This window comes from Aedes albopictus, chromosome 2 (assembly GCF_035046485.1).
Source record: "Aedes albopictus strain Foshan chromosome 2, AalbF5, whole genome shotgun sequence".
In the NCBI taxonomy this organism is placed as follows: domain Eukaryota; kingdom Metazoa; phylum Arthropoda; class Insecta; order Diptera; family Culicidae; genus Aedes; species Aedes albopictus.
In genome coordinates, this window is record NC_085137.1 from 400,331,991 (window position 1) to 400,359,521 (window position 27,531).

Below are 27,531 nucleotides of genomic sequence, written 5' to 3' on the forward strand. Positions count from 1 at the left end.
CGAGTGTCCCTAACAAGTCTCTATGCAACTCACATGTCATTCTGCTCTTTTTGAGCTCTTTGAAGGAGAAATAAGAGTTTTGGGCTCTTATACACTACACAACGTCAAATGGAAAATGCACGTTGTAAGCTCGGTCGATTTGTCAGAGCGTCAAGGTATATTGGCATATTTTCACATACAATCAATCAATGTGCGTCAGTTTTTTGAAGTTGACCTAAAAAGATTTAAAAACTAGATTAATTTCTCCAGCAGAACCAATAAATGTATGTATGACACCATAACAAACTACGCTGATGATCGCTGTTGGTACAAAATAGTTCAAGTGAAAATTTCTGACGTTTTCGTTACCAACAACAAAATCTCAAACAGTCTACTAGGATAAAATTGAACTGAAATTCGGTTGTCGGCAAGAAACGTCATGTTTGAATCACCCCTCGCATTAGCGTAAAAAGCTGGATATGTATAAAAAGTTACGAAAATCAACTCAAGAAGTTAGAAAATTGATAAAGTACTGATTTTTATGAGCTGGGAAGAAAATCAACATGATCGAAGTCAAACCAATCTAGAGTGCGGTGCTTAAATGAGCTTAAAAGCTGTCAAACCACCACAAGATTGGCAAGACAGAGTTTGCCGGGACAGCTAGTAAGAAAATAAAAACCTCGATTAAAACACCCTTCGCACATTGCTCATATGCTAATTGTGATTTCTATCGTTATTGGCATGTGATTGCAGCCTACAGAAAAGAGCAAAGTTCATCTCTAAATAGCTTTTGCTGTCGTCGATCGGTGGCTCAAACGGGGATTAAGTTGGTCGGGAGTCGAACCAGAAATGTTGAAGACCGCTAGAGTTGACCGTAAAGTTGTTCAATCTTCTTGATTTCATTTGTTTACCATTAGAGTCAAGCTTTTATAATTGTATTGTTAGAGCAAACTTTGCTAGTTTGTACATTGCATTTATTCAGTTTTTGCAGTGTTGAATTATTGAATTATCTTATATCACCTTTTAATAAACCCGAATGTAAAGAAAAATGCAATGCATCATCACATTGATAATGCCAATCTAAAGGATTATTGCATGACAAGTGTGGAATTACTGCATTTCGCATTGCAAAGGTTGATATTCAGTCTAATTCGTGCAATGTTATAATGCTTGTGGTTACTTGGGATAGTATCTTGTACACTGAACAACATCAGAAGAATATGCGTTTTCTCTGTAAATTTTGCACATCACTTTTAAAACGTTATTCATCGTAAAACAAGTGCTGCACAATTTTCACAAATCTGTCAAAAACAAAACATTTTATAGCAACGCAACTGGAATGATAACAGTTTGTGAACTTTCAAGATAGGTTTAAAGATCAACATGCAACTGTGTACAATGGTAATTAAACGTTTGAACCATTGTAGAATATTTTTATGGATATGTATGTATGTATACATTTTTACCTTAATTTGTTACATACAGGGGATGGCCAAAATGTTTGGGATAGGCAACTTTTTTTTCTCTCACAAAAAAGTTCAACAAGCTATAACTTTTCATAGAGCGCATCAAAAAATCTCAAATTTTGACTGTTTGTCAACCGATTATGTGTGCATCATTGGTGCAAATTTGGGCTCGATTGATTAATATTTCGCAAAGTTAGAACTGATCGCGTAAAACACTATTTTTCAGACAACTCATTTTTGAGGTGTCATATCTCGGAAACCAGTGAACCGAATTGAATGAAATTTTGAACGTACACTAACAATATGTAAATGCTTCACAAACAATTAAAACATAGGTACTTTTTAAACATTGAAAAAAGTTATCATGGATTGACACTTTTTTGATTTTTCTCGAAAAAATGTATTTTTTTTACATCAATGTCAATAAATTTTAGTGTTGATTTCCAAAGATTTTCTACTTCTGTTATCAAGTTATCTCTAATCAGATATGTTAGAGCCTATTTAGATTGAAGGAAGAACACATTCAGTAATTTTTGTGTGGTATTGTAAATTTGACTTATTTTCCTCTATATGGGTAAAAATTTCAATCCGGTATAACTTAATTCCCCGTGAGAAAATATTACATTTTATAACGTCATATTAAGTATCAATATATTGCTGATAATCGTTAAAAAATTCATTCAATTCGGTTCACTGGTTTCCGAGATATGACAGTTCAAAAATGAGTTGTCTAAATAATAGTGTTTTACCCGGACGGTTCTAACTTCGCGAAAAATTAATCAATCGAGCCCAAATTTGTACCAATGATGCACATATAATAGGTTGACAAACAGTCAAAATTTGAGATTTTTTGATGCACTCTATTAAAAGTTACAGCATGTTGATTTTTTTTGTGGGAGAAAAAAAGTTGCCTATCCCAAACATTTTGGCCATCCCCTGTATACCGTATAAGAAATAGATATTTGCTCGTAATAACACTATAATGTTAAAATCCTTGCCTATAATACTTATGACACACATGTGATACAAGAATCACTGTACAATTGCGCTTGAAATGAGTGCCATACTGAAAATTCTCTCAGTTCAAGTCAGTCTTGTTAGAATTTTCTTGACACTGCGTACCGTTGTACAGGAATCATACTCGTATCACATGTCTGTCCGGGGTATAACATATCATTATGATCAACATTTTACTGTTTGTGTATCGAATTAAACTTTTTAACAGAGTATAGGGTATGTGTACCGTTGCTTGGCCTAATATGCCAGCCGCCTTGACAATTTTGACCGTAACTCGTGAATTAATAGCACTATAAATGATGTGTTGACTCTATCACGCACTCTAGGCAGTGCATGTTTCTGCAATTGGAAGTAAACTTGCATAAATATTCAAGAACTTACTTAATTACGTTGAAAAGATTCGATGCGATGGTATGCAACGTTGGTCTATGGTACAAAAATTGGCCTATTAGTGGATACAACGTTGGCCTATTGCTTTCCAAGCGTTAAAACCACTTATACTATATTTCTTAATATTTCTGCTGAAGTGTTATCACTGTTTGTTCACCAATCTTGCTTTCAAATTACATTTTCGGAGCCAAATTTTCACATAACCATAAATAAATCACTTAAACTAAAGTTCTTTCTTAATTTAGTAATGAAAACAACGCAACCCCATTATTGTGTTATATTTTTACAGTCATCGCACACAAAATCTTACTTCCCGTTCGTTCTTTCTGGTTCATTCGCAAGCAATGTTGTTGACGTCACTTTTTCGGTGTTGTTGGCCTCACTTTATTGATAGGCCAAGATTTGGGTACATAGTGAAAAAAATGTCCTCAATATTCGGCCCACATTTAATTTGTAAAATAGTTATTTTTCGTTGAAAACAAATATAGAAGTTCAAAAAAGAGTCTTTGACCGTCGCATAAAATGTTCACTTATCGAAAAGTCAATTCAAAATGTTCCAGAATCAGGCCATTTATGATCATGTGTATAGACTACCCACTAAGCCGAAGAATCATGGCATCTACAAAAGCTGAACAAAGTGACATTTTCATTCAATTTTTATGCTCCAAAGTGCTAAAATTGAAACGAAATATTACAGTTATTTGGCGCATAGCTTTTCCTATCTCCAGTTATGCGTGTTTATTTGAGTTTTTGGTAAACGTTAAGATAGGCCAAACGAAGGGACTATGCCAACGAAGCATCCCGATACCCTATTAAGCTTTTCTGGGGAATGGTACATTCTGGGGAATGGATTTCTGGGGAATGGTGCATTCTGGGGAATGGATTTCTGGGGAATGGATTTCTGGGAAATGGTACATTCTGGGGAATGGTACATTCTGGGGAATGGTACATTCTGGGAAATGGTTTTCTGGGGAATGGGATTCTGGGGATTGGTATTCTGGGGAATGGTTTTCTGGGGAATGTTATAGAATCGTCACCGCGGTATGCTCGTCACCGCGTAATATGCTCGACTGCTTGACGAAGGCTACCAACGAAAAACAGCACGCGAAGGATTTCGGTTATAGCTCCCGCGGAACGATGTGCACGGAAGAAGAAGCCACTGAACTGAAAGCTCGAGAATCTCTTAAATCCATCGCATCCAGGAGGATCAGTTGGAGTACATATGTCAAGGAGAAGTAGTGAGAAAAAATTGCCTGGTCCCGCCTATGTTTTATTTGTCGTTTCAACAGGTTATTGACGGTGCTGGCTGATCGGTGGACACAGGAGCGATATCAGGACATGGACATCGGAGTATCATCTTGATATATTCTTCAGTGAGAACGGGATTGGAATGACTTGACAAGGCTTTTTGATTAGAACGTTTATTAACTTCAAGTGCGTACCAAGGAATGAACCATTTCCATTTATTCGCCGACTTTTATAGGCCACCGACCAAGCTGGTTGCTATATGGACTGATGTTGTAAATATTGTTAGGGTAAATAATAAGTTGCTGTGATCTAACGATTAATTTATGAGTTGCTGTGACCATCTCCCCCTTTTTAAGCCATCCAGTAGGATTGGAATCTTGATGGTAGCCGAATCAGTCGTCTATCTCTTTCAGGAATGGAAGCCAAAACTGGTGATGCTGGAGCTTGCTCTTCAGACTCCTCCGAATAAAATGATTCGTCAGATTCCTTCAGGTCGATTTCTTCAGCTTTGAGATCCTGCCTTAAAGGTTCATTGTTGGAGAGTCCGAATCCGTCGAAAAACACAGAAAGAGGTGTTGGTCCTTGGGCTGTTGAGCTCTCAGGTACACGTGTCTTCAATTGATATGCATGTGAACGGATGAGACGTTGACGTTCTTCCAAATGCACGTTGTAGTTGACTTGACCAATCCGTTCGATGATTTTTTTTTCAGTTCCATGAATTGTTTTGATGAACTTGTGCGAAAACCGTTTCACCTGGTTCAAACTGCCGTTTAACCTTGGTTTAACCGCTCCATGCTTCTTGTTGAAAGCCGCATTATGCTTTTCAGGTTTTCCACTGGAATCCGCTGGAACTTGAGCCGGAGGTTTCGAAAACGAATTGACGGTTCGTATTGGTCTTTGAAACATCATCTCAGCAGGGGATTTCCCGTTCAGGTCACTTATGGGTGTACTGCGATAAACTTGTAGAAATACTTGTATTTAGAGCTTCTTCTATGGTTTCTCCTCCCGAACGAATTTTCCACAGACTTCGCTTGAAAGTATCTACAAACCGCTCTGCCAAGCCATTAGATTGAGGGTGGTATGGTGCTGTCCGAATGTGATTGATGCCGTAGTTTTCACAGAACTTTTGAAATTCATAACTGGTAAACTGTATCCCCTTATCCGAAACGATTGTTTTCGGAACGCCGACTATTGAAAACGTCTGGTTTAGTAGCTTGATCGTCGTTTTTGATGTTGTAGATCGCGTTGTGTTGACATCTGGCTATTTTGTATACCGATCGACTATCACCAGGAAATATATACCATCTACAGGACCTGCGTATTATATGTGGATACGCGACCACGGTTTGGCAGGAATAGGCCATTATTCCAGTGTTGTCTTCGTTGGACATTTTCCAGCCGTATAACAGGGTGTGCATCGCTTGACGAAGTCCTCAATGTCTTTGTCGATACCGGGCCAGTAGATGAAACTTCGAGCGATTGATTTCATTCTCACTATTCCTGGATGTCCACGATGAAATTGTTTCAAAATTTGATGTCGGAACTTGCCTGGAACTACTACTCTGTCGTGGAACATTATGCAGCCGTTGATCAAACTTAGTGATTTACGCCTCTGGTAGTAAGGAACAACATCTGGATCAGGAGTTGCCAAACAGTCCAGGCCATCTTTCTTGAATATACTTCAAAATCAGCTGTAGTGTTTTACTAGACTTGGTAGATTTCTGTAGAGCAGCAAACGATATTGGTACCTTGCTTACAGTGTCTGTCAGGATGCTTGACATGTCCTCTTCAAGAGTAACTGCAGCTACCACGTATTCTTCTTCTGGTCGAGTACTGCGGTCGATGAGCCTAAAAAGCATGTCCGCACATCCAAAATCGTTCGTTGACACATGTTCGATCTTGAAATCATAGTTCAGGAGTATCAGTGCCCATCGTTGTAAGCCGGTTTGCAGTGTGGAGAGGAATTCCTTTCTTGGATCCGAATATCGACAGTAGAGGCTTGTGATCCGTCTGCAGCGTGAAACTTCGTCCAAGCAAATATTTGTGAAACTTCGTAACAGCATACACTAGAGCGAGTCCCTCCTTTTCCGGTTGACCGTAACTTGTTTCCGCTGGTGTAAGTGATCTGGTGTAAGTGATGTTGGATTGCTTTCAAATTGCCGTTTGGAAACTTGTGGAAAATAACTGCGTCGATTCCTGTGCTGGATGCATCTGCTGCAACAATTATGGATAGCTTGGGGTCATAATGAGTTAACAGTATGTTGGATTGCAGAATCCTCTTGAATTCGTCGAAAGATTGCAGGCATTCAGAGTTCCACTCTCATTTGACTCCTTGTTTCAAAAGCGTGTCCATTGGATGCCGTAGGTTGTGTATGTTTCGAACGAATCTACCGTAGAAATTCACCACTCCAAGGAAACATCGAAGCTCCGAAATGTTCGATAGTGATGGAATTGATGCGGAGGTCTTCAACTTCTCAGGATCTGGACGTATTCCTTTAGGGTCAACAATGTGTCCAAGATATCCAATTTCCGTTTGGTAGAATCTGCATTTTTCCAGCTTGACGTGAAAACTATATTGATGCAAACGGCTGAGCAGCCTGTTGAGAGATTCTGCATGGGATTTCCAGTCCTTTCCGAAAACGATCAGGTCATCGATGAACGAACGTATTCCGGGGATATCTGCGATCATGCTGTCTATTAACCGTTGAAAGGTTCCTGGAGCTGACTTGACTCCCGATGCGAGTCTGTTGAAACGGAACAATCCTCTATGGGTGTTGATAGCTGCTCTTGAATTCATCATCGACTTCGACTTGCAGATATGCATCGGATAGGTCTTTGATGCTGAATACCGTGCTTCCGTGTAGTTGCGCAAAAATCTATTCCGGTGTTGGTAGGGGATAGTAATTTGCTTCGAGTGAATCGTTTAGGCCCGTTGTAGTTGTAGTCTGCATAGATCCGTACTCGTCCATTTGGCTTGCGAACTGCTACTATTGGCGACGCCCATTTCGAAAAATCAACTGGTGTGATGATTCCAAGTTTCTCCAGACGGGTCAGTTCAGCATCAACTAGTGGAACAGTATTGAATGGAACCGGACGTTTGGGGCAGAATACGGGTTTAGCTACAGCTTTGAGGAAAAGCTTTACTTTGGTTTTGTTGCAGTGTCCCAACGATTCATTGAAAACTTCCGCGTGTTTTGCCTTCAAATGCTGGAGTTCTTTGTCGAAAGATAGTTTGTCCTTGGATCCAATTTGGTTACAGATTGCGTCGAACGGTATTGACCCACGCTATGTCCAAAGCGAAGTATTATGAAAATCGAATGTACCTCAAATGTTATTCCATAGAATCGTAGGTTTGGATTTCTAGTTTCAGAATCTGTGCGGTTTAAAATATTTCATCTTGGGTTTTTCGATTTTTTTGAATTTTTTCCTATTTTTCCATACTAATGGCGAAAAAGCCGTTTTAAGGGTAATTTCATCCCATACAAAAATGTATGAAAAAAAACCCAAGACAGATTATTTTAAATCGCACTAATTCTGAATATAGAGGTCCAAAAATATGGTTCTAGCGATTAAACTTTGAGGTACATTCACTTTTCATAATACTTCCCTTTGGACATAGCGTGTGACCAGAGGTTTAAAAGTTCAATCCATTCGATACCCAGAACGTTGAGATCCGGAACAGGTGTTATGAAACATCTCGCTGATTTCACTACGCCGTTGATGGTTGCTTCACAGTACAATTCGCTGATTAGTTTCAGAGGTTTGCCGGATGCATTGACAGCTTCAATCGAAGGGCGCTTCGCTTCTGGCTTGTTGAGCATCTTCCAGGTTGACTCGGAGACCGCTGTGATATCGCTAGCTGAATCCAACTGAAGTAAAACTGCAACTCCATTGATGGTAGTCGTTTTACACTTTCGCTTTCTGCTCCGATTTGCTATTTGCTTGACGATGAAAAGGCTAATGGTGTGCGCTGCAGAGTTGCTCTTCTTCTTGAATCGCTTTGAAGTGGTTGGACTGGGTTGTCCGAAGCTTTCTTGGCACATCCACAGTAGCCCTCCTTATGGCCAGTCCGGTTGCACGTCTTGCATTGATGTGTATAAAACGGGCAGTAACGAACAAAAAGCATTTAGCCGCATTGCCAACAGGGAGTACGGGGGGTCTTGGCTTCGATCTTCATCGAATTTGGCTGAGACTTACCGTTTTTCTTCTCCGAAACCGCACGAACCGATGGCTTCAAGCTTGATGGCTGCTCAATTATCGTTGTGTCCACTTTCAAGTTTACGAGTCTTTGAAATTCGTCGATCAGTGTTTGGAGAGTTACCGGGTGTTCCGCCGTTTCGCCTTCGATGCGGGATAGGAGTCGTGATCCCGTTGTCCGGATCGAAGGTGAATTCACTGATGTTGGTTGATAGCGCTTCTAGAACTTGCTCGGTGTTCGTGGGAGCTGGAGCGGCCAGTCGCGTAAGAAGTTGAGTGATTTACAGGATCGCTTCTTGTAACTCGTTGCCCCCGGCCGGATTTGAATTCCGTTTTTGGGTTCTTGAACGCTTCAGAAACTTATTGTCACCAGCTGATATCCCAAGTAACAGAGCTAGTTGAATAACAGTTTTTTAAGCTAAAGTTTGCTTAAGAGTGGTTTGTTCCACTCTTGTACAGCAAAAATGTTTGTTGGGATGTTCTTCAGTGAGAACGGAGTTGGAATGACTTGACAAGGCCTTTTGAACACGAATGTTGTTGTTTTTCGGATAACCAACCGAAAAGGTATGTTAGACATACGTAATGCCTGAAGTTCATAGGCACAATAAGTGTGGAAAAATGGACAAATTGAGTGGAAAAATTGTTACGTTTGTATTTGGTTCGGAGTCAATGTTATTAGCCAAGTGAACTATTTTGTTAATTTCTTTAAAAAAATGTGAACGTCGAAGAAAAGGTATAAATTGATCCACCCTATCTTCACTGCTTACACTCCCGCCCGGCTTGCAGAATCCCTCAGCAAAGTAAATATTCTCGGCCATGGAACATTGAACGCACTCGATGAAATGCGTCGCGGCCAGGGGGCCAGCAAAAGGCAAAATCCCCGTAGCTCACAACAAAAACACGTTCAAAATTGTTTGTGCTGAAAACTGATGCGTTACACAATTTCTTACTTATTTATTTGCTATCTTCGCGTTGTCGTGTAATTTCGAACGATTGCACGCCAAAATTTTTGTAACCTTTTGCTAGTTTTACACGTATTACTTAAGTAATAACTTATGGTAATGACTAATTCGCAGATGTCGTGCACTTCCCAGATCTGTCAGAGTGCCCAAAAGTGTCAATTTCCCAAACATGTCAAATCCATGTGGGCTACGGCACATCTATTCGTGGTTGACGTCCGCGCTACCCCGCTGGTCGCGGCGCGCGGCACGTTTGACAGATCGGAAAAAAGCGAGAAGAAAGGAGATTGGACGAAGAACGGTGGCAAAAAGTTGTCGTGAATACGGGAGGTTCTCTTCGCTTTCAACCGCCAAACGAAACGGATCGCATTAATCCGGGAACAGAAGTTAACAACCAAAGCGCGATATCAAGTGAAAGTAAGTCACGTTGATCGAGGACACGGTGGTGAGGTACCGTACCGTCGCACCGAAAGCGGGATCGGCGCTGTGAATGAGCCACGTGTCGACGCCGAACAGACCGTGAAGAAATTCCATTGTGCGGATTCGCGGCGAGGGAATCCCAAGCTGGCCGATCGCTCGGGCAGGAACACGATGATGCGGACGTCAGGAGGATTTAGTTTCCTGTATCGACAAGAGCCCATGTAGAGAGGTTTTACCGCGCCTCGGGTCGCGTTACTTTTGGGTAGTACCCGGGAAGAATTTCTTGCCGAACCCCTACATTTCAACTACTAATTTAAGTTTGGGATTTGTTGTGCCGTTTTGAACTGTCATATGGACCCATCGACTAAATTGTTGCCGCCTTCAGATCAGTGATTTCTCTGCTTCATCTGTTTCCTCAGTGACGCTCTTGGCGCTTGCTGATTAGGTAGGATGCCGGTGAAAACCTAGCGAAGTCGTTGTTTAAGCATCCTGTTGGTGTTGGTGGAGGTGCTTCATCAAGACGGAGAGGTAGGAATCTAACTGTTGTTGCTCATCACGTCTGACTACTTGGTGTCCCCTTTCCGGTGTTTTCAAGGCCTGCGGCTCTTTGTTTGCAGGCGTCGGTTCGGGAGTGCATCACGAGAGTGAGGTGTGTAGTGTCGCCGGGATCCACGATACAGCGCGGTGTTCGAGAAATTAACCGTCGTCGTGTGGGGACGGAGAAAAACACAACGCCGGCAGTGGTTGCTGAGACGTGAGAGTGCATTCGCGAGATTGTGGGTTGTGTGATGACCGTGAGCCAGGTCGATACGCGAAGTCTGTACGCCTGCGACGACGCCAATCGAGATAAACTCACCTTGGAGGAATGGTGGTGTGAGTGAGCGCCGAATACAGCTTCAACTTCAGCCGTGGTGTTGCATGGTGGTGAGTGACGCGGCAGACGGCGAGTGGCGATGCATGCGAGCGACGGTGCGGCAAGCCGAGAGAGCGACATGCAGTTGCAGTAGAGGATTAAGTAAACAAACGGGCCCGTGAGTAAAAACCCATTATGCATTTATTGTAAAGCGATGCGCATTTGTACTAGGAGGCGCAGTAGGGAAAACAGGCTAGAATAATATGTACGTAGGAGAAAATATATGCCAGACAATGTTTAGTATTTGTGGTTTTGTGTTTTGGGCTTTTGATCCGCTTTTGTTTTGAGCTGGTCGGCAATCGATTCGTGTCAATTCTACGATCGATTAAAATTCGTTATAAAATTGCGAAAAAAAATTCACGTAGTTCTGGTGGGATTTGAACCCACGTCTCTCCAAGTTCACTAGACAGGGCGCGTTAACCAACTCCGCCACAGAACAAGTAACAATTCAATTTGTCCATTTTTCCACACATATTGTGCCTATGAACTTCAGGCATTACGTATGTCTAACATATGTACCTTTTCGGTTGGTTATCCGAAAATGATAGAGACGTCTAGTCAAGTTAGAGTGCAAGTAACTAATGATGTTTTATTCATACATAATTCAACGCTTACTATGATCTAACATCCCCCCTTAAGCGGTAATTCCTAACATTTTTCTCTCTTCAAACAGCTTTGAATTTGGTACAGGTTTAGTAAAAATGTCGGCTGCCTGAAGGATCGATGATACATGGTTTAAACAAATTGCCCTAGATGCTAATTGTTCTCGTACATAATGGTGTCTTATGTCTATGTGCTTGCTTCTTGAAGAGTAGCCCACATCTTTCTCCGCCAGACTGATGGCGCTCTTGTTGTCGCAGTTGATCGGTACTGACATTTCGGCGCCATGAAGCTCTTGACGGAATCCTCTCCACCAAGCCGCTTCCTGGGTAGTAGATGAAAGTGCCATATATTCGGCTTCGGTAGTAGACAGTGCTACCGTGGATTGCCTTTTCGAGCTCCATGAAACCGCACCGCCGCTCTGCATAAACACGTAGCCGGAAACTGAACGCCGAGTTTCAACGTCGTTTGCCCAATCTGCATCACTGTAGCCTTGGAAATCCTGCTCCGAATCAGCCCGGTACACTAGCTTGTGGTTTTTCGTCCCCTTCAAATATCGTAGAATACGCTTCGCTGCCGTCCAGTGTGCTGATCCCGGATCGTTACTGAAGCTGCTGACAACACTTACCGCGTAGCTGATATCAGGCCGAGAGCATTGTGCAACGAATTGCAAACCACCAACCAGCTCTTTGAACGGAATACTTTTCATCCTTTCCTTTTCTTCCACAGACTCCGGCTTCATCGCTTTGGTCAGCTTCTGATTGACGTCCAGGGGTGTCGATACTGGGTTTGACTCCTCCATCCGGAATCGCTTCAAAAGCTCATCAATATAATGCTCCTGGTCTATGGCTACCATGCCATCGGATCGTGTGACCCGCAGTCCCAGGATCTGCTTGACCTGCCCCATGTCCTTCATTTGGAATTCGGAACATAACTGCTGCTTCACCTGGTCCACTAGCGCTTGATTGTTGGAAAATAGTAGGAAGTCATCAACGTAAACGGATATGATGATAACCTTCCCATCCTCGAAACGATAATATACGCACGAGTCGTACATCGATCTCTGGAATCCAATCGCCTTGAGCTTTTCATCCAGCTTCTGGTTCCAGACGCGGCTGGCCTGCTTCAAGCCATAAAGTGCCTTCTTGAGACGGCATACCTTCGTCGGAGCTCGTTCGTCCCGAAATCCTTCCGGCTGCTCCATATAAATCTCCTCTCCGTGCAGCTCGCCCTGCAGGAAAGCAGTCACCGCATCCATTTGGTGCACCTGAAGATTGTGCTTGGCTGCCATCGCCAAGAGGTACCGCACGGTCGCATACCGTACCACGGGAGAGTAAGTCGCATCGTAGTCCACGCCTTTGACTTGTGAATATCCCTTTATCACGAGTCGAGCCTTATGCCGCCGGGTGGAAGTGTCGGCATTCGTCTTCAGCTTGAACACCCACTTGCTCTTGAGTGCTTTCCGACCTGCTGGTAGATCGACCAAGGACCATGTATCGTTATCGCACAACGATCGATGCTCGGACTTCATCGCTTCGATCCAGCAGTCACGATCTGGCCGTTCCAACGCCTGTTGGAATGTCTCCGGCTCCCCGGAAATCTGTGGAATAGATGACGACGGAAGCATACCGCTGCAGATCGAATTATTACTCCACTTGCCTTGGACTGGGCGCTCCCAGTCACTGTGCCCAGAATCGTGTTGCGGTCCAACATCTTCTTCCTTTTCGTGTGACGGGAGCGCAATGATGGACGACCTCGCTAGGTCTGGACGATTCTGTGAAAGTGCAAGATTCTGAGGAAGGATACTGTACGTCACCTTAAAGTCAGAATACTTGCCTGGTATTTTGCGCTCCCTCGCGCTGCGCCTCGTGGTAGGTTGTGAAACGTTCCGAGTTAATTGCGGAGGGAGCGCAGTGGATTGCTGCACTACGACTGGATCACAGTCTTCTTCGATGTCTTCGAAGGCGGCCACCGGAAATGGCACTGTTGTCGGATCCACATCTTCATTCATCTCGACATGTTCACGCTTCAGATCTTCACTCAGGATAACCACATCACGACTGACGAACACTTGCTTGGTCGCTGGGTCGTACACTCTGTAGCCTTTGGAGCAGTCGGCGTAGCCAACAAGAACACACGACCTGGATTTCGGATCCCATTTCTTCCGATTCACTTTTGGGACATACGCCATTGCACTCGACCCGAACACACGCAGGTTTGCAACATCTGGCTTCCTTCCGGTGAATTCTTCAATCGGTGTAACTTGCTTCCCCTTCGTCGGTGATCGGTTGATCAAATACACCGCCGTCGACGTCGCTTCAGCCCAAAATCGTTTGTCCAGACCAGAATCGAACAGCAAACATCTGGCTCGTTCTTCGATCGTCCGATTCATCCGCTCCGCGAGCCCGTTTTGCTGCGGATTATAGGCTACTGATGTCTCGTGGCGGATGCCACTTGCCTTCAGAAACTGCTGGAACTTGTTACCAACATATTCGGTTCCGTTGTCGGTCCGGAAGCGCTTGATGGATCTACCAGTCTGTTTCTCGACGTACGCTTTGAACTCAACGAATGCGTCAAAAGCTTCTCCTTTGGACTTCAGAAAATAGACGTGCGTCATACGGCTGGCATCGTCTATAAACGTGACGAAATATTTGCTTCCTCCTATCGATGGCTTCTCCATCGGTCCGCATAAATCCGAATGAACCAGGTCCAGTAGTTCACTCGATCGGTTGCCCATTGACTTGAACGGAAGTTTGTGGTGCTTACCTTCAGCACACCGGGCGCAGGCTGGAATATCCTTCCCACGGACGTCGATTCCAGTAACCATTGACGGCAAACGCTTCACGCTGTCCAAGTTGAGATGCCCGTATCGTCTGTGCCACAGTTCTAGATTATCGCCGGATTTCGCAACGCACGCTTTAGGTCGGTCATACTGCTTAAGCTTGTACAAACCGTCCTCCTCGGTACCGGTTGCGATGATTTCACCGGTGGATTCGCTGCTAACCTCGCAAGAGTCCTTCGAAAAACTCACACGATATCCTTTGTTGCAAATACGGCTTACCGAAAGCAAGTTGACCGCCAGGTCTGGAACAAACAGAACATCAGCGATATCTAGTGTGCTACACATACCTTCAACATCGGCATCCAGTTTGACCCTGCCGACGGCCGGAACAGGAACTTCGGTGGCATTCGCTACGAATATACTCTCCGTGACATCTCTCTTGTCGATCAGTGCCCGCTCGGATGTACACATGTGCCGCCCTGCTCCAGAATCCAGAATCCAATCTTCTTCCTCTAGCTTGGAACTCTTGCTTGCTAACAACGCCGTTTGCTTTCCGTGGAATCCTTTCTCGGGCTTTGACTTCGGTTTCGCTTGACATTCGGATGCGTAATGTCCCAGCTTCTCACACTTGAAGCATTTCACGTTGGACTTGTCCTTCTTCCTCTGCACCTTCTTCGAACGGGTGGCCAACGCACCAACAGTACCGCTTGACTTGCAATCTGTATCCATGGAGACGTCTTGCAAAATTTTAGATTTGACCATGTCCGCGGTGAGCTTGATCCCAGATGCATCGAGCCCCATAATCATTGGCTCGTATTGCTTCGGTAGTCCCATGAGCAGGATTAACGACAGCCATTCGTCGTCCAGCACGAACCCAATCTCTTCTAGCTTGTGGCTCGTTGACATGATTTCGTCGACGTACTCCTCTACGGACGAGCAATCTTCCAACTCCAGCCTGGTCAATTTCCGCAACAAGCTTATCTTCCGGTACCGCCCGCAATCTTGAAACGCCGTTTTCAAGCTGTTCCAGGCTTCCTTCGCTGTTTTGGACCGCTGGACGAGGCTATAGTTGTACGGTTCAATGCTGAGACATATGGTTGCCAGCGCCCTGTCTGACAAATCCGGATCCACTTGAAAATCGTCCGGATGATCCACCGCGCGCCAGGTGCCCTCGCGGATCATCACCATGCGCATCGCAAAGGTCCACGTGACATAATTCTCCCGTCCTTTCAGCTTCTGCACTGCCGGAAGCGAAATGCTGCTGCTTGGGATTCTCGCCGCACTCCCCATCTGCGCGTACTGGTGCACATTTTCACCATGTCCTGCAGCCTGGTTTCCTGTGGGCTCCACAATATCGCCGGAACGCCGGGTCCGTGGCATCGCTTCGCTTCCTTTCTTCCTGCTTCGAGAAAAATTTTCACTTTCGGCCGATAACAACGACCGTTTCTATGGAAACATTCCCGGGCTCATAACCTGATAGAGACGTCTAGTCAAGTTAGAGTGCAAGTAACTAATGATGTTTTATTCATACATAATTCAACGCTTACTATGATCTAACAGAAAAACAACAACATTCGTGTTGAATTAGAGCGGCGGTCTCTCTATCGCAATAACGGTCGTGCGAGGAACATACGACCGAGTCGAACGCCCGACACACACTGATGGTCTCATTCGCAAGTTGTGGATGAGCACGTGCTGTGGATAGGCAAACAGTCTCGACACTAAAAATAACATGCTCTCACTGTTGTTCGTAGGCACGTTCAGAGAGTGTTGGAAGTGGACATCTAAGGACCGAAGGAGATGGTGAATTGCGAGGAAATAACGTGGGGTGAAATGGGCATGGGTTCAGGTTGGCTTTCTACTTCACAGAATTGTTACTTGTTCTGTGGCGGAGTTGGTTAACGCGCCCTGTCTAGCGAACTTGGGGAGACGTGGGTTCAAATCCCACCAGAACTACGTGGATTTTTTTCGCAATTTTTCCACTCAATTTGTCCATTTTTCCATACATATTGTGCCTATGAACTTCAGGCATTACGTATGTCTAAGGCTTTTTGATTAGAACGTTTATTAACTTCAAGTGCGTAACAAGAAATGAACCATTTCCATTTGTTGACCGACTTTTATAGGCCACCGACCAAGCTGATTGCTAAGGTTGCTATGGGCTGGTGTTGTATTGTTAGGGTAAATAATGAGTTACTGTGATCTAACGATTAATATGGACTACATGAAGAAGCGGTTTCTGAACGAGCAGATGAAGCGATTTCACTCAAGTCTTTCAGCCGACGTGGACAACTCTGTAGATTCTACGACTCAGGTGCAATGGAACACATGGTGCGCAGAAAAAATAAATACTTTGACGAATCACATCCGTTGACAAGGTGCGTATTGCGGCGGTTTCGAAGTCTGGCCAAACTTTTGTGGCCGAATATGCTGGAACCGTGAAGGTCAGTGCCGTTCACAAGGAACGCAGAAGTTCTACCAGAAGCTCAACGCATCCCGCAAAGGCTATGTGCCGCGAGCCGAAATGTGCAGGGAAACGACAAGACCATCTCGACGGCTGAACGTGAGGTAATCGAAAGGTAGACGCAGCACTATGATGAACACCTGAATGGTGCGAGAAGCGCAGACATGGAGGACCAAGGCAGCGAGTGAAATGATTACGTCAGAGCAGCAGGAAGCAACCACGAGCCAACTGCCATGTTGAAGGAGGTTAAGAATGCTATCCAGCAGCTCAAGAACAATAATGGGCCTAGGAAAGTCGTCCATCTGCTTGCACCCGCTAGGCGCTAATAGTTCGGCTCTGAAAAACCGAGCATCTACCGAAGAAGTGGAAGGAAGGAGTTATTACCCCATCTACAAGATAGGTAACTAGTTGGAGCGTGAGAACTTCCGAGCATTCACACTTCCGAATACCGCCTATAAGGTGCTATCCCAGATCATCTTCCGTCGTCTTTCACCCAAAGTAAATGAATTTGTAAAGCTGCTCGACGACGGGCCCTGATTTTCAGCTTAGTGTTCTATTAGGAGATCTTCCATAGTGAGAGCTTCCTCTGCCAATGATAGCTTTATATGTGTTTGTCGTGTGCCAGGTACAAAGGTGTGCCCAAGAAAGCCAATGAAATTTCCATTAAGAAAAACAAGAAGTTTCTGAACCAACCGGGAATCGAATCCGGCACACTCAGCATGGTCATGCTGAATGCCCGTGCGCTTACTGCTTCGGCTATATGTGCCATCAACAAGAGCAGTTTGTCATGTTCGAAACATAATTTGAAATCCAGTTTACGTAAGTTACTAAACAATCGCTGTATCCGAACTCTAGAACAATTTGTAGAGCTTCGTAAGTCGCCAAGTTAACAAAACCATATCTTACCTTCAACTGCGGGAATACATCCATTATCTTGCGGCAGGAAAACCTCATATGCAAATCTCGCGCCAACCCATCCGGCGCCAGAACTTGCAACTTTTTCAAAATCAGCAGCACCTCCCACCGGGTGAGATAGGTCAACTCGGCATACTCGTCCAGCTGTTCGGCGCTCAGCAAACTTTCGCCACTACCCATGTCGTCTCGGATGACACTGAACAATAATGTGAAACAAGCACTCCGAATGCGGATTGACGAAAACTAATAAACGATATTGATTAACGGCTATGAAAGTCAATTAGGAGGTATGTATACCCGCCACCACCGGCACCAATAGAATGCGATGAGACAACTTCAAGTTTTTGCGAAGCGCCCGCGATGTCTGCGGTGGTCGCAGATAGTGTGCACTCGTCTCTTATCATTCAATTCATTGACTACAAGGAGAGTTTCTTTCGAATGTATGACGACGCGGTAGAATTTGGAAACCAACTCGATATACTTCGACCGACACAATTGAAACATACCTTACCTACTTGAACCAACCGAGTGCCGATTACAGTCATTACTTTAGAACGTTGATAAATACCCGATGCACTTTTACGGTTATGCGGGTTCCATTAATACCGGGAAGCTCAATAGGGTTTCGAACGATGACTAATGTGCAACTTCTGTTTCAAGTTTTTGCTAGCGCTGATATCGTGTTCCGATGGCGGTTGATCCGTCGAACCCTCGCAGCGCCACACCGTGATGAGACCACTTTCGCCGGTTGTGATTAGACAGTGTTCCTGAGGAGAGAGAAATGCGTTAAAACTCGCTTATCAATGCAACTAGCAGGTGGAAAATGCTTGACTTAAAGCAATACAGGGTTAATGGATAGAAAGTTCCAACCGATGATGAAATAGGGCCAGTATCATTTTATTTTGCGTGTGTCCCATCTACAAAAAAGGGGCAACAAGTTGGATTGCGGGAACTATCGCGCGATCACACTACTGAGCGCTGCCTACAAGATACTCTCTCAAATTTTATGCCGCCGTCTATTACAGATTGCAAGAGAGTTCGTGGGGCAATATCAGGCTGGATTCATGAGTGAACGCGCTACAACGGACCAGATGTTCGCCATCCGCCAGGTGTTGCAGAAATGCCGCGAATACAGCGTGCCCACGGTGCCCACACATCACTTGTTCTTCGATTTCAAATCGGCGTAAGGTACACCGGGGCAAGTTGAAACGGGTGGGGCAAGATGAAACACGAAGTTTTGAAATAGATTTCAATACAATTTGGAAATTTATCCTTCGCTAAAAGATTGTTTGAATCAAAAACTATGTGTTATGGCGATCAAACTGTTTATTATCATTAGAAAACATCGTGTTAACCCTTTATAAGGCAGTGGCAACTATATTGCCACCTTATACACATATTTTTTTCTGCTCGTTTAGGAAATTTTTACAACTTCTGTTTTAACTGATGGGCACACTAGGCCTTTGTGAACACTCATGATTTTTTTGAGCCATAACAAATATGAATGGGCTTTTTTAGAACAAAATGTCTCCAAAAACATCCATTTTTGAGTGCAAGAAGGATTATAAGCTCGAAATTCTGTTATGGTGAGCGAATTGACAATCGAATGATGGGGAATGAAAGGCCTATGTTCCTTTTACTTGTGGACAAAATTTCAACTTGATGGCTTCATTATTATTAGAAACTCATGTAAAATGTACTATAATAAATGGACATGTACTAAAATTGCCATAACGTCCAAAATAATTGACCAATCGAGTTCAAATCCACACAAGTAACTCATGAATATTAGGGCAATAACCTGTCAAAAAATCAGCATGATTGATTAACGCATCACAAAATAACATTTTAAACTTTGTTGACAAAAAGTTGAAATTTAGACCAATTTTTTTCATACAAAATCGACCATCGATTAAACGTTTTTGTTAAACGTTAAACGTTTTTGTTCATTACACCACATGTACTTTATATTCCAATGTAGAACGAGTGGATTCCGTGCCTGGTTCTCTCGGCCTTATAAAGGGTTAACCAGGCTTGATAATCCTCCTCGAAATCAAAAGAGTTTTGCAACATGCTCTAGAGCGGTGTTTTGCTTTTGCCTCGTCGCGAGGGAGCGAACGAACCCCAAACAGAGAGGCAATAAAAACTGAGCGAGGAAGAGGGGAACGAAAAAAGAGCCGATGATTATTTCGGGTTTTCGAGTGCGATTTTCGCCTCGAGAGTCTATCTTTGTATGGGAGTGGAACTCGCGAGAGCTTTTTGAGTGTGAGTGGACGTGAGAAACACAACAAGCAATTATGAGTGTAGGACGAACTCCTCGCTGCGCGGCAAGCTCACGCTCGGTGCTGTTGAGGATATGCGTTGTGATTTTTGAGTTTTATTTTCACTCCTCAGAAAATCGCCAAAATCGCTTCCTCATTTTCTCGCGAGGGAGTTTCTGTCAAGCCTGGGGTTAACCCGCTGTTTCATCTTGCCCCACCCGTTTCAACTTGCCCCGGTGTACCTTATGATACAATCGATCGAGAACAGCTATGACAGATTATGCACGAATACGGATTGCCGGATAAACTGATAAGATTGATCAAAGCGACGATGGATCGAGTGATGTGCGTAGTTCGAGTATCAGGGACACTCTCGAATCCTTCGAATCTCGCACAGGAATACGGCAAGGTGATGGTCTTTCGTGCTTGCTGTTCAACATTGCGTTAGAGGGTGTAATAAGGAGAGCGGAGATAAACACGAGTCGGACGATTTTCACGAAGTCTGTTCAGCTGCCTGGTTTCGCTAATGATATTGATATTATTGCTCATAAATTTGAAACGATGGCGGAAACGTACATCCGACTAAAGAGTAAAGCCAGGCGTATCGGATTAGTCATTAATGTGTCGAAGACAAAGTACATGATGGCAAAGGGCTCCAGGGAGGAATCATTGTGCCCGCCACCTTGAATTTATATCGACGGTGATGAAATCGAGGCGGTTGAAGAATTTGTGTACTTGGGTTCACTGGTGACCGCCGACAACGATACCAGCAGTGTGGCAGGAAATAGAGCTTACTTTGGACTCCACAGAACTCTACGATCAAACAAAGTTCGCCGTCACACGAAGTTAACTATCTACAAATCGCTGATTAGACCGGTAGTCCTCTATGGGCACGAAGCATGGACCCTACGTGCAGAGTACCAGTTTTCGAACGGAAGGTGTTGCGCAGTGTTGCATTTGAACTGAACGCGAGCCAAAAATTAACTTAACGCGTTCAGTTTTTTGAACGTGAACGCAGTAAACATTGAACTTGCGTGTCAGAGCTTTTCACTGCTCAAGAACGCCCGTTCAGATCCCCATTCGGCCCAATGTTCTAATGCACTATTCTATCAATATGTAAAGCTAATGAATCGGTCCAGTCGTCCAGAGTTCCACAGAAATCAGACTTCTTGAAATATGTCCCTTTACTGTACCACATAATACCATATTAGCAATATGTACATTGCACTGTGGGGTTGGGAAGGGAGCGGATCGAAACGTCCGGGGTGACAACGCGCTTTTATGTAAAAGCTTGGATGCGTCACTTGATGCATCATCAAATCCTGTAAGCCTTCTCTCCTAGGACTTTGTGACGCATTTGCATACACTTGTTGTTGCACGGAAAAATGCGCCATACGACCTAGGACATTGTGGCAAGATTCTGCACCGAAATACGGATTATCCGCAATCCACACGGTGACAGGACCGGTTCCCCTTCACAGAAGGTCAGATTCTGAATCCAATCAGCCCAAGAAGATTGCTAGAATTGGTGAAAAAATGGCAGAAATATGACCATTTTAGTTTAGCGGGTACCAGGGTACCATGTTAGCATGTTGGCATTATACCTACTGGTGCAGTTCTTGCTCATTGTTCAAGGTGCGTTCAATTTCGAGCTCGCTCGCGTTCCAAATTTTGAACTGAACAATGTTCAAATCGTTTTGATCGCAGCGTGCCGAATTTGAACATGAACGCAAGTTGATCGCGTTCAAATGCAACATTGGACTGTTGCGTACTATCTACGGTGGAGTGCAGATGGAAGACGGGACTTGAAGAAGGCGAATGAACCACGAGCTGCATCAGCTGCTGAGAGAACCAACCATCGTCCATACCGCAAAAAACGGGAGGCTACGGTGGGCGGGTCACGTCATTAGGATGTCGGATAGCAACCCGACTAAAATGGTTCTCGAGAGTCATCCGACCGGTACAAGAAGACGTGAAGCGTAGCGAGCTAGGTGGGTCGACCAAGTGGAGGACGATCTGCGGACCCTACACAGAGTGCGGAACTGGAGACAAACAGCCATGGACCGAGTGGAATGGAGACGGCTACTATGTACAGCAGAGGCCACCCCGGCCTTAGTCTGATCGACATTACACATAATTTTATTTTGAATGATCTATGAATCTCAGAATTACAAGAAGAAGAAAATCAGAACAATGATTGTGTAGGCCACAGACTGTGGGACGCTAACACCGATGAATCATCGTAACCATCTATGTCCCTTATGCTGCTGAGTCGAACGAAATGTCGCAGACCCCATAGATAGTAGTAATTTATCGTATCGTGTATTCCCAGTCGAACTAGAGGAGGAAGGTGGGCGTATTTAACCTTTCGAAGTTGAGGACGCATATGACCATTTCCATCACGTTGAGGCTCAAATCGATGATCCATCAGCGCTTCCTTTCGTGTCCAGAACGCTGCGAGTTCGGTGGACAAGCGTTAATAAACGGGAGCACACGTTTCCTGGTAAGTTTTTCGATTACTTTGTTGAGTTGTCTAAAAAAAGTCTCACGAAACCAACTGCAAGCCTATCCATATACGTTAGAACAAAAGATGTTCACAAAGTTCTTACAGATAGATTAACACGGGAAATTTGAACACAAACCACTACCACACAGTAATGTGGATTGGTTAATTTTTCACAGACACAGATATTCCACATTAATGACGAGATTGCCGGAAGATGGAGAATAGAAGAAGATATAGCGAGGACTGGTTATACGAGCGGTGGGCAGGAATCCCTCAACAGCATGTGGTAGCTAACAACGTGTCTAGAAAGCGTTAAACCTCTCAATTCGAAATGGGTGTGCTGGTTGAAGGAAGACGAGAACTGCTACAAAGTCATATTAGTGACGAAAACAAGGGCGAAAGGCTATCTCCAGAAAGCAGGACGATACAGTAGACGTTCGATAACTGCAACATGTTTACGTTTCACTTACCGAATGAAATTCGATAACTGCAACAGCTGACAGACGTCAAAGAGCTGTCAGTTGCTGCAGAATGCAGCGAAAGTGCATTCAGAAAACATCGCAATGCAACAAAAGCTCATGCGAAAAACATCGCATCGCTGTTGACATTTCATTTTGACAGATAGCGGTGCGATAACTGCAAAATTGTTGCACTTAGCGGACTTGCAGTTAAAAAGCATTGCAGTTAAAGCGTTTGCACCGAGCGAATGTCTACGAATGTCGAGGAAACCTAAAAATGTCCACGTTTCGATTTGTTCTAGCTGCCAAGTTCACCACAAGTTTTTTCCATCAAATTTTCTGCATGGGCACGGGCATTTTCTGCATGGACATCTCAAAGAAACCACCTACATGGATGTTTCGGCTGGTCAAGCATGCCGAAGATATTTAAAGCTTTCAACATTCTCCATCGCTTGCCCAGCTATCGTACACACTTAATTCAGATTGCCGGGATGTCAGCATTTTTTCAAACTTTTGCCGAGATTCGCACAGCCGAGCAATCAGCAAACAATCATTTTGCCGGGATCTCGGCAATTTTGACAGTTCATTGCTGATAGTCGGCAATCGTTTTGCTGAGAATCAGCTAACAATCGTCACTTTTTGCTGAGATACCAGATAAAGATTTTGCTGAGCAGACGGCTGTGCGCGATTTTGCCGAGCCCGCGAATCTGTTTTGAGTGTGTAAAGCTGGACTGTGTTTACATCCAACGATTTGGTCTTGTTGACCTACCACCGAGGAGCAATCGGCAAAATCGTCGAACTTACTCTGCATATCAGAGCACCGTTGAGCTAAGAGAGCAACGCCATCAGCCAGTTGGGTCATTTGGGTGGGGCAATGGGCTGCCACAGCAACCCACGATTTGGGTCACGATCAATCGCACCTGCCAGGATCTTGTCGATTGCAATGAGGAACTGTAGCGGTGATAGGATACATGCTCTGCCGTGAATCGCATATCTGTCCCATTTGCATAGGAAACCCAGCAAGGATGGGACTGATATGCGATTCACGGCAGTGCTTGCCTCACTCGGGTAACCCGGATGGGATCGTACAAAACACCGGTGTGCAGTACTCTGCACGAAAATGCCCTGTACATACTATGCTTCAATGAGGCCGATGATTTTGTGAGGGAGACCCTTGCGCCTGAGGGCTTCCCACATGTTTCCGTGATTGAGATGGTCAAAAGTTTTTTCGTAATCACTGAACACCAAGTAGAGAGACTCTTGAAATTCATTGATTTGCTCCAGGATGATACGGAGCGTGACAATATGGTCCACACAGGGTCGTCCGGCACGGAATCCTGCTTGCTGCCTTCGGAGAGTTGCGTCAATCTTCTCCCGTATCCGGTTAAGGATCACTTTGCAGAGGACTTTGAGAACGATACACAGTAACATGCTGCCCCACCAATTATCGCATACAGTCAGGTCACCCTTTTTGGGCACCTTTACAAAGACGCCTTGCATCCAGTCGGCCGGAAATGTCGTGGTTTCCCATATGCTGCAGAATAATTGATGCAGTAGTTGTGCGGATACTACGGGGTCAGCTTTGAGCATCTCAGCTGATATGCGATCGACCCCTGGGGCCCTAGTCGATTTTATGCTACGGATGTTTCTATCTCCTGCTGGGGTAATGCGTCGAACACTTGGCGGATCATACTGAGGTGCTGATGGCGGGGCCGACACTTGAAAAAGGTTTCCAAAGTGCTCGAACCAGCGTTTCAACTGGTCAGCCGGGTCGGTCAGTAACTACAAACGTGTCTTTCACGAGCATCGTAGCATTCATCATAGTCCCACTAAGGCGGCGTGAAACATCGTAGAGGAGACGGATGTCGCCACGCCAGTGTTTGCGGCTTTCTCGCCTTCGTCGGCTAGGGAGTCCGCGCACGCTCTTTTGTCCCGTCTACATGAGCGTTTCACTTCCTTCTCGAGGAGCCGAATAGCGCTGACGGACTACGGCTTTGGCTCCTCGTGTTTTCGCTTGCTCTATCGCGGCTTTGGCGTTCCTTCGCTCCTCTGTCTTCCTCCAGGTATCATCTGTGGTCCACAGGTACTTGTTCACTTGGTAGGAAAAAGTATAGCAGAATTTGACACGACGCCAAACTGTATTCCTCAAAGTTCGGCCAACGGACTTCGCTCAGTCCCAGGATCTCAAGCTTCATACGGCTTGTCTCATTGGCTAGTTGTGACAGTTAATTCTACAATAATTACTCCAAACTGATCACAGCTCACTACTCACTTAAAACTTCACACTTAGGGGCTGTCCATAAACCACGTGGTCATTTTTTTGGGACTTTTTAACCCCCCCCCCCCCCCCGCGTGGTCATTAGTCCATACAAAAGTTTTTATTTGTCCATACAAAATAGTCATTGGCCGAACCCCCCCCCCCCCCCCCCTCATGACCACGTAGTTTACGGACAGCCCCTTAACTCCGCATTGCTCACCTCGCACACCGTACTGTCCTATATTTCTCACTTTTTATTCATGGTTATTCCTCACAGCTTATTGCAATTTCTCACTTTTCACTTCTTACTCTATATTCTCTACTGCTCACTACTCACTCCAAATTTATCACTTGTTACTCCTTATCATTTGTGGGATAGCTTTTTTCATATGCTGGAAAATCCAATAAGGGACAGCAATTCCCAAAATGGAGAGGCTTAAAACGTCGGATCCGGATGTAATAAGTTTCTGGTCGCAAGCAAAGTTAAAATCTGAGAGCAGAGCGGAAAAAAGTTGATTTTCCGTTGTACCGTGATGGATAGACAATCCATGTAAACCTAACTTTCCCCTACCTTTTCTTCTATACCGATTTTTTTTTTTAATTCCATCACCTTTCAGTTAAACAAATTACATACCAGAAATGTGATGCACTGGTAAATTTTCAACAAGCTCGATTGTTTGTACGATATGTACATGTAGATACTAGCGGAAAAGTGATAAAAAAATGTATGTGTGATAAGTGGATGGGTTGGCTATCACGCCAACAACCAACAACGACAGCATGTCGTCGATAGCCAATTTATTATCACCGGAGGACCGTGCCTGCCGTCTGCAGAGTGGTTGTTGAAACTGATAAGAACGTGCAATACCCACTAATAGATAAATGATAAAGATATGTATATGATAGTGACGAATGCTTATTGCTTACCTTTTCGTTGTACACGCTGGCCCGAATGATTTGCCTGTTATGTAGGAAATTCCGATGCGGTAGGAAGTGCTTGTTGTCGTATTTCAGCGAGCGTAGACATTCCCTGTGTGAATGAAATTTAGGAATTATTTTCAGGAGATCTTCGTTATACTCTAGCAAATATGCTTACCCCTTGTTAAAGTTCGACCCCGCCAGCAGGAAGAATCCCCCGTTCCCATCGTTGTGGCTGTTGATCACATTGCAGTCTATCGAAGAGGTCCTCTTCATGGATTCCGTAATTTTCGCCCTATCAAACTCGACGATCATGTCCTGCGTTTCGGTGTCATACAGGTGGAAGTTGTTCGTGGTCGTGATGCACGATATCCAATCCTGGTCGGTTGGACTCGTGTGCCAATTGATCGATTCGATAGAGTCCTCAACGTTGAAGCAGGTCTGCATGGCGTCGTCTTCGTTGGACTTGGAGATGTCGAACACATTGATGAGACCATCTACGCTCCCACTGCTCAGCAGGTCCGGATTGGTCGGGTGGAATTTAACGTTGGTTATGTCCTCGCTGTGGCACTCCCAGTAGCTTCCCAGAAACGTACGCTCCCGGATGTCAAAGAAGAGCAGAAAAGTGTCCCCGCACTTTTGAACCTCCGTTGAAGCGCACAACACCCGATCATTCTGATTGATGTCGAAGGCGGTCATGGTCTTCTTGGGCCCTTCCGAGGTATCGTCGAACACATGAATCGCCTTAGCTCCGGAACGCAAATCGTACAAGCTAACGTTTCCTTCCTCGGTGCAAACCATCAGCGAGTTGGGATCGGTCCCAAAGAATCGAACACCTTTGATTGCACTCTCGTACGTGGCAAAGCTAGCTTCACTCAGCACCAAATCCCCGTTGGTACCCAGGTCGTACAGCTGGAGGTCCTTCCGGGATAAACCTACCGCCAGTTTGCGGCTATCGTTGGACAGCGCCAAGTGAAGGCCACATGTCCGCTTCAACGAGGCTGCTGTTTCCGAACTCGGCTCGATGCGTTGCTCGAACAATCGGTTCAGTTCCTTCGGCTTACAGGAGTCGGAATCTGGGACGGGATTCTCTTCGTCGGAGCTGTGGGCATCGTCTGCAAATAAAGAAGCAACGTGAGTATTTTTTGTAATCCTGGACTTTGAAAACTTACCTTCAAACATTCTGCCCGGTTTGTAATAAAAAATAGTCACTAAAACACCGATTTTTTTTATGGAAAACGCCGGTACTCGCTGTTTTTTTTTTATGCCGCGAAGTAAACATAAACAGAAGCACGTGCTCGTAAGGACGCAGCCAACTAGCCAATCAGCTGTTTGACGACGCCGGCGTCGTTCACCGTTTCCGAAGGGCCTCGATCAGGAAGTGAATCACGCTCGCGCGCATTATTCACGCTCATTGAAAACTACTCTAAAGTGAGTAGAATTCCACTCACTTCATTACAAAGTGCATCAGCTCAAAAGAGAGTAAAGCGGATTCACTCTCTTTAGAGTAATCATTGATTTTGTTGAAAGAGAGTACTATTTACTCACTTTTATTTTTTTGCAAAACTAGCGAAAGTGAGTAGATAAAAATTCCTCGGGATGGTTTTTGGAATTGTTTTTCATTTTCAAATATTTAAAAACACAAAAAATTAAGTTGAGCAAAAATCTTGCCTACTTTTTATTCTATTAGTATTAATTAAATATAATACAACATTATATATAATAAAGTTATAAAATCACTTCCTTTGGACTTTGATCTCAACTTTGATGATGCTCTTTGG

General features: G+C 44.5%; 2 protein-coding genes across 3 annotated transcripts in view; both read right to left on the minus strand.

Moving 5' to 3' along the window:
- Nucleotides 1-17,530, minus strand: part of LOC109403652 (calcium and integrin-binding protein 1) — a 25,103-nt gene extending 7,573 nt beyond the window's left edge. The window contains exon 1 of the mRNA XM_019676465.3: nucleotides 17,342-17,530. Within this exon, the coding sequence (XP_019532010.3) occupies nucleotides 17,342-17,530 (189 nt within the window). The remainder of the gene's footprint in view (nucleotides 1-17,341) is intronic.
- LOC109407993 (WD repeat-containing protein 89) lies at nucleotides 17,458-26,949 on the minus strand. Of its 2 annotated transcripts, none has more exons than XM_062853294.1 (5): nucleotides 26,923-26,949; nucleotides 25,929-26,865; nucleotides 25,760-25,862; nucleotides 17,862-18,117; nucleotides 17,458-17,593 (listed from the first exon to the last, which is right to left on the minus strand). In XM_062853294.1, the coding sequence occupies exons 1-4, from the start codon at nucleotides 26,930-26,932 to the stop codon at nucleotides 17,965-17,967; spliced, it is 1,203 nt and encodes a 400-aa protein (XP_062709278.1). In that variant the 5' UTR covers nucleotides 26,933-26,949; the 3' UTR covers nucleotides 17,458-17,593; nucleotides 17,862-17,964. The 2 variants fall into 2 exon arrangements, with proteins under 2 accessions (XP_062709278.1, XP_029735119.2); XM_029879259.2 differs by having other exon boundaries at nucleotides 17,459-17,593; nucleotides 17,857-18,117.
- Between the last annotated feature and the right edge of the window lie 582 nt (nucleotides 26,950-27,531).

What these genes read in the sequence shown, in the direction of transcription:
- LOC109407993 (XM_062853294.1), bottom strand. An exon ending in GGGTCGAACTTTAACAAGGG is followed by an intron (nt 25,863 to 25,928) that starts GTAAGCATATTT and finishes TCATTCACACAG; the next exon opens with GGAATGTCTACGCTCGCTGA. An exon ending in CCAGCGTGTACAACGAAAAG is followed by an intron (nt 18,118 to 25,759) that starts GTAAGCAATAAG and finishes CTCTCTCCTCAG; the next exon opens with GAACACTGTCTAATCACAAC.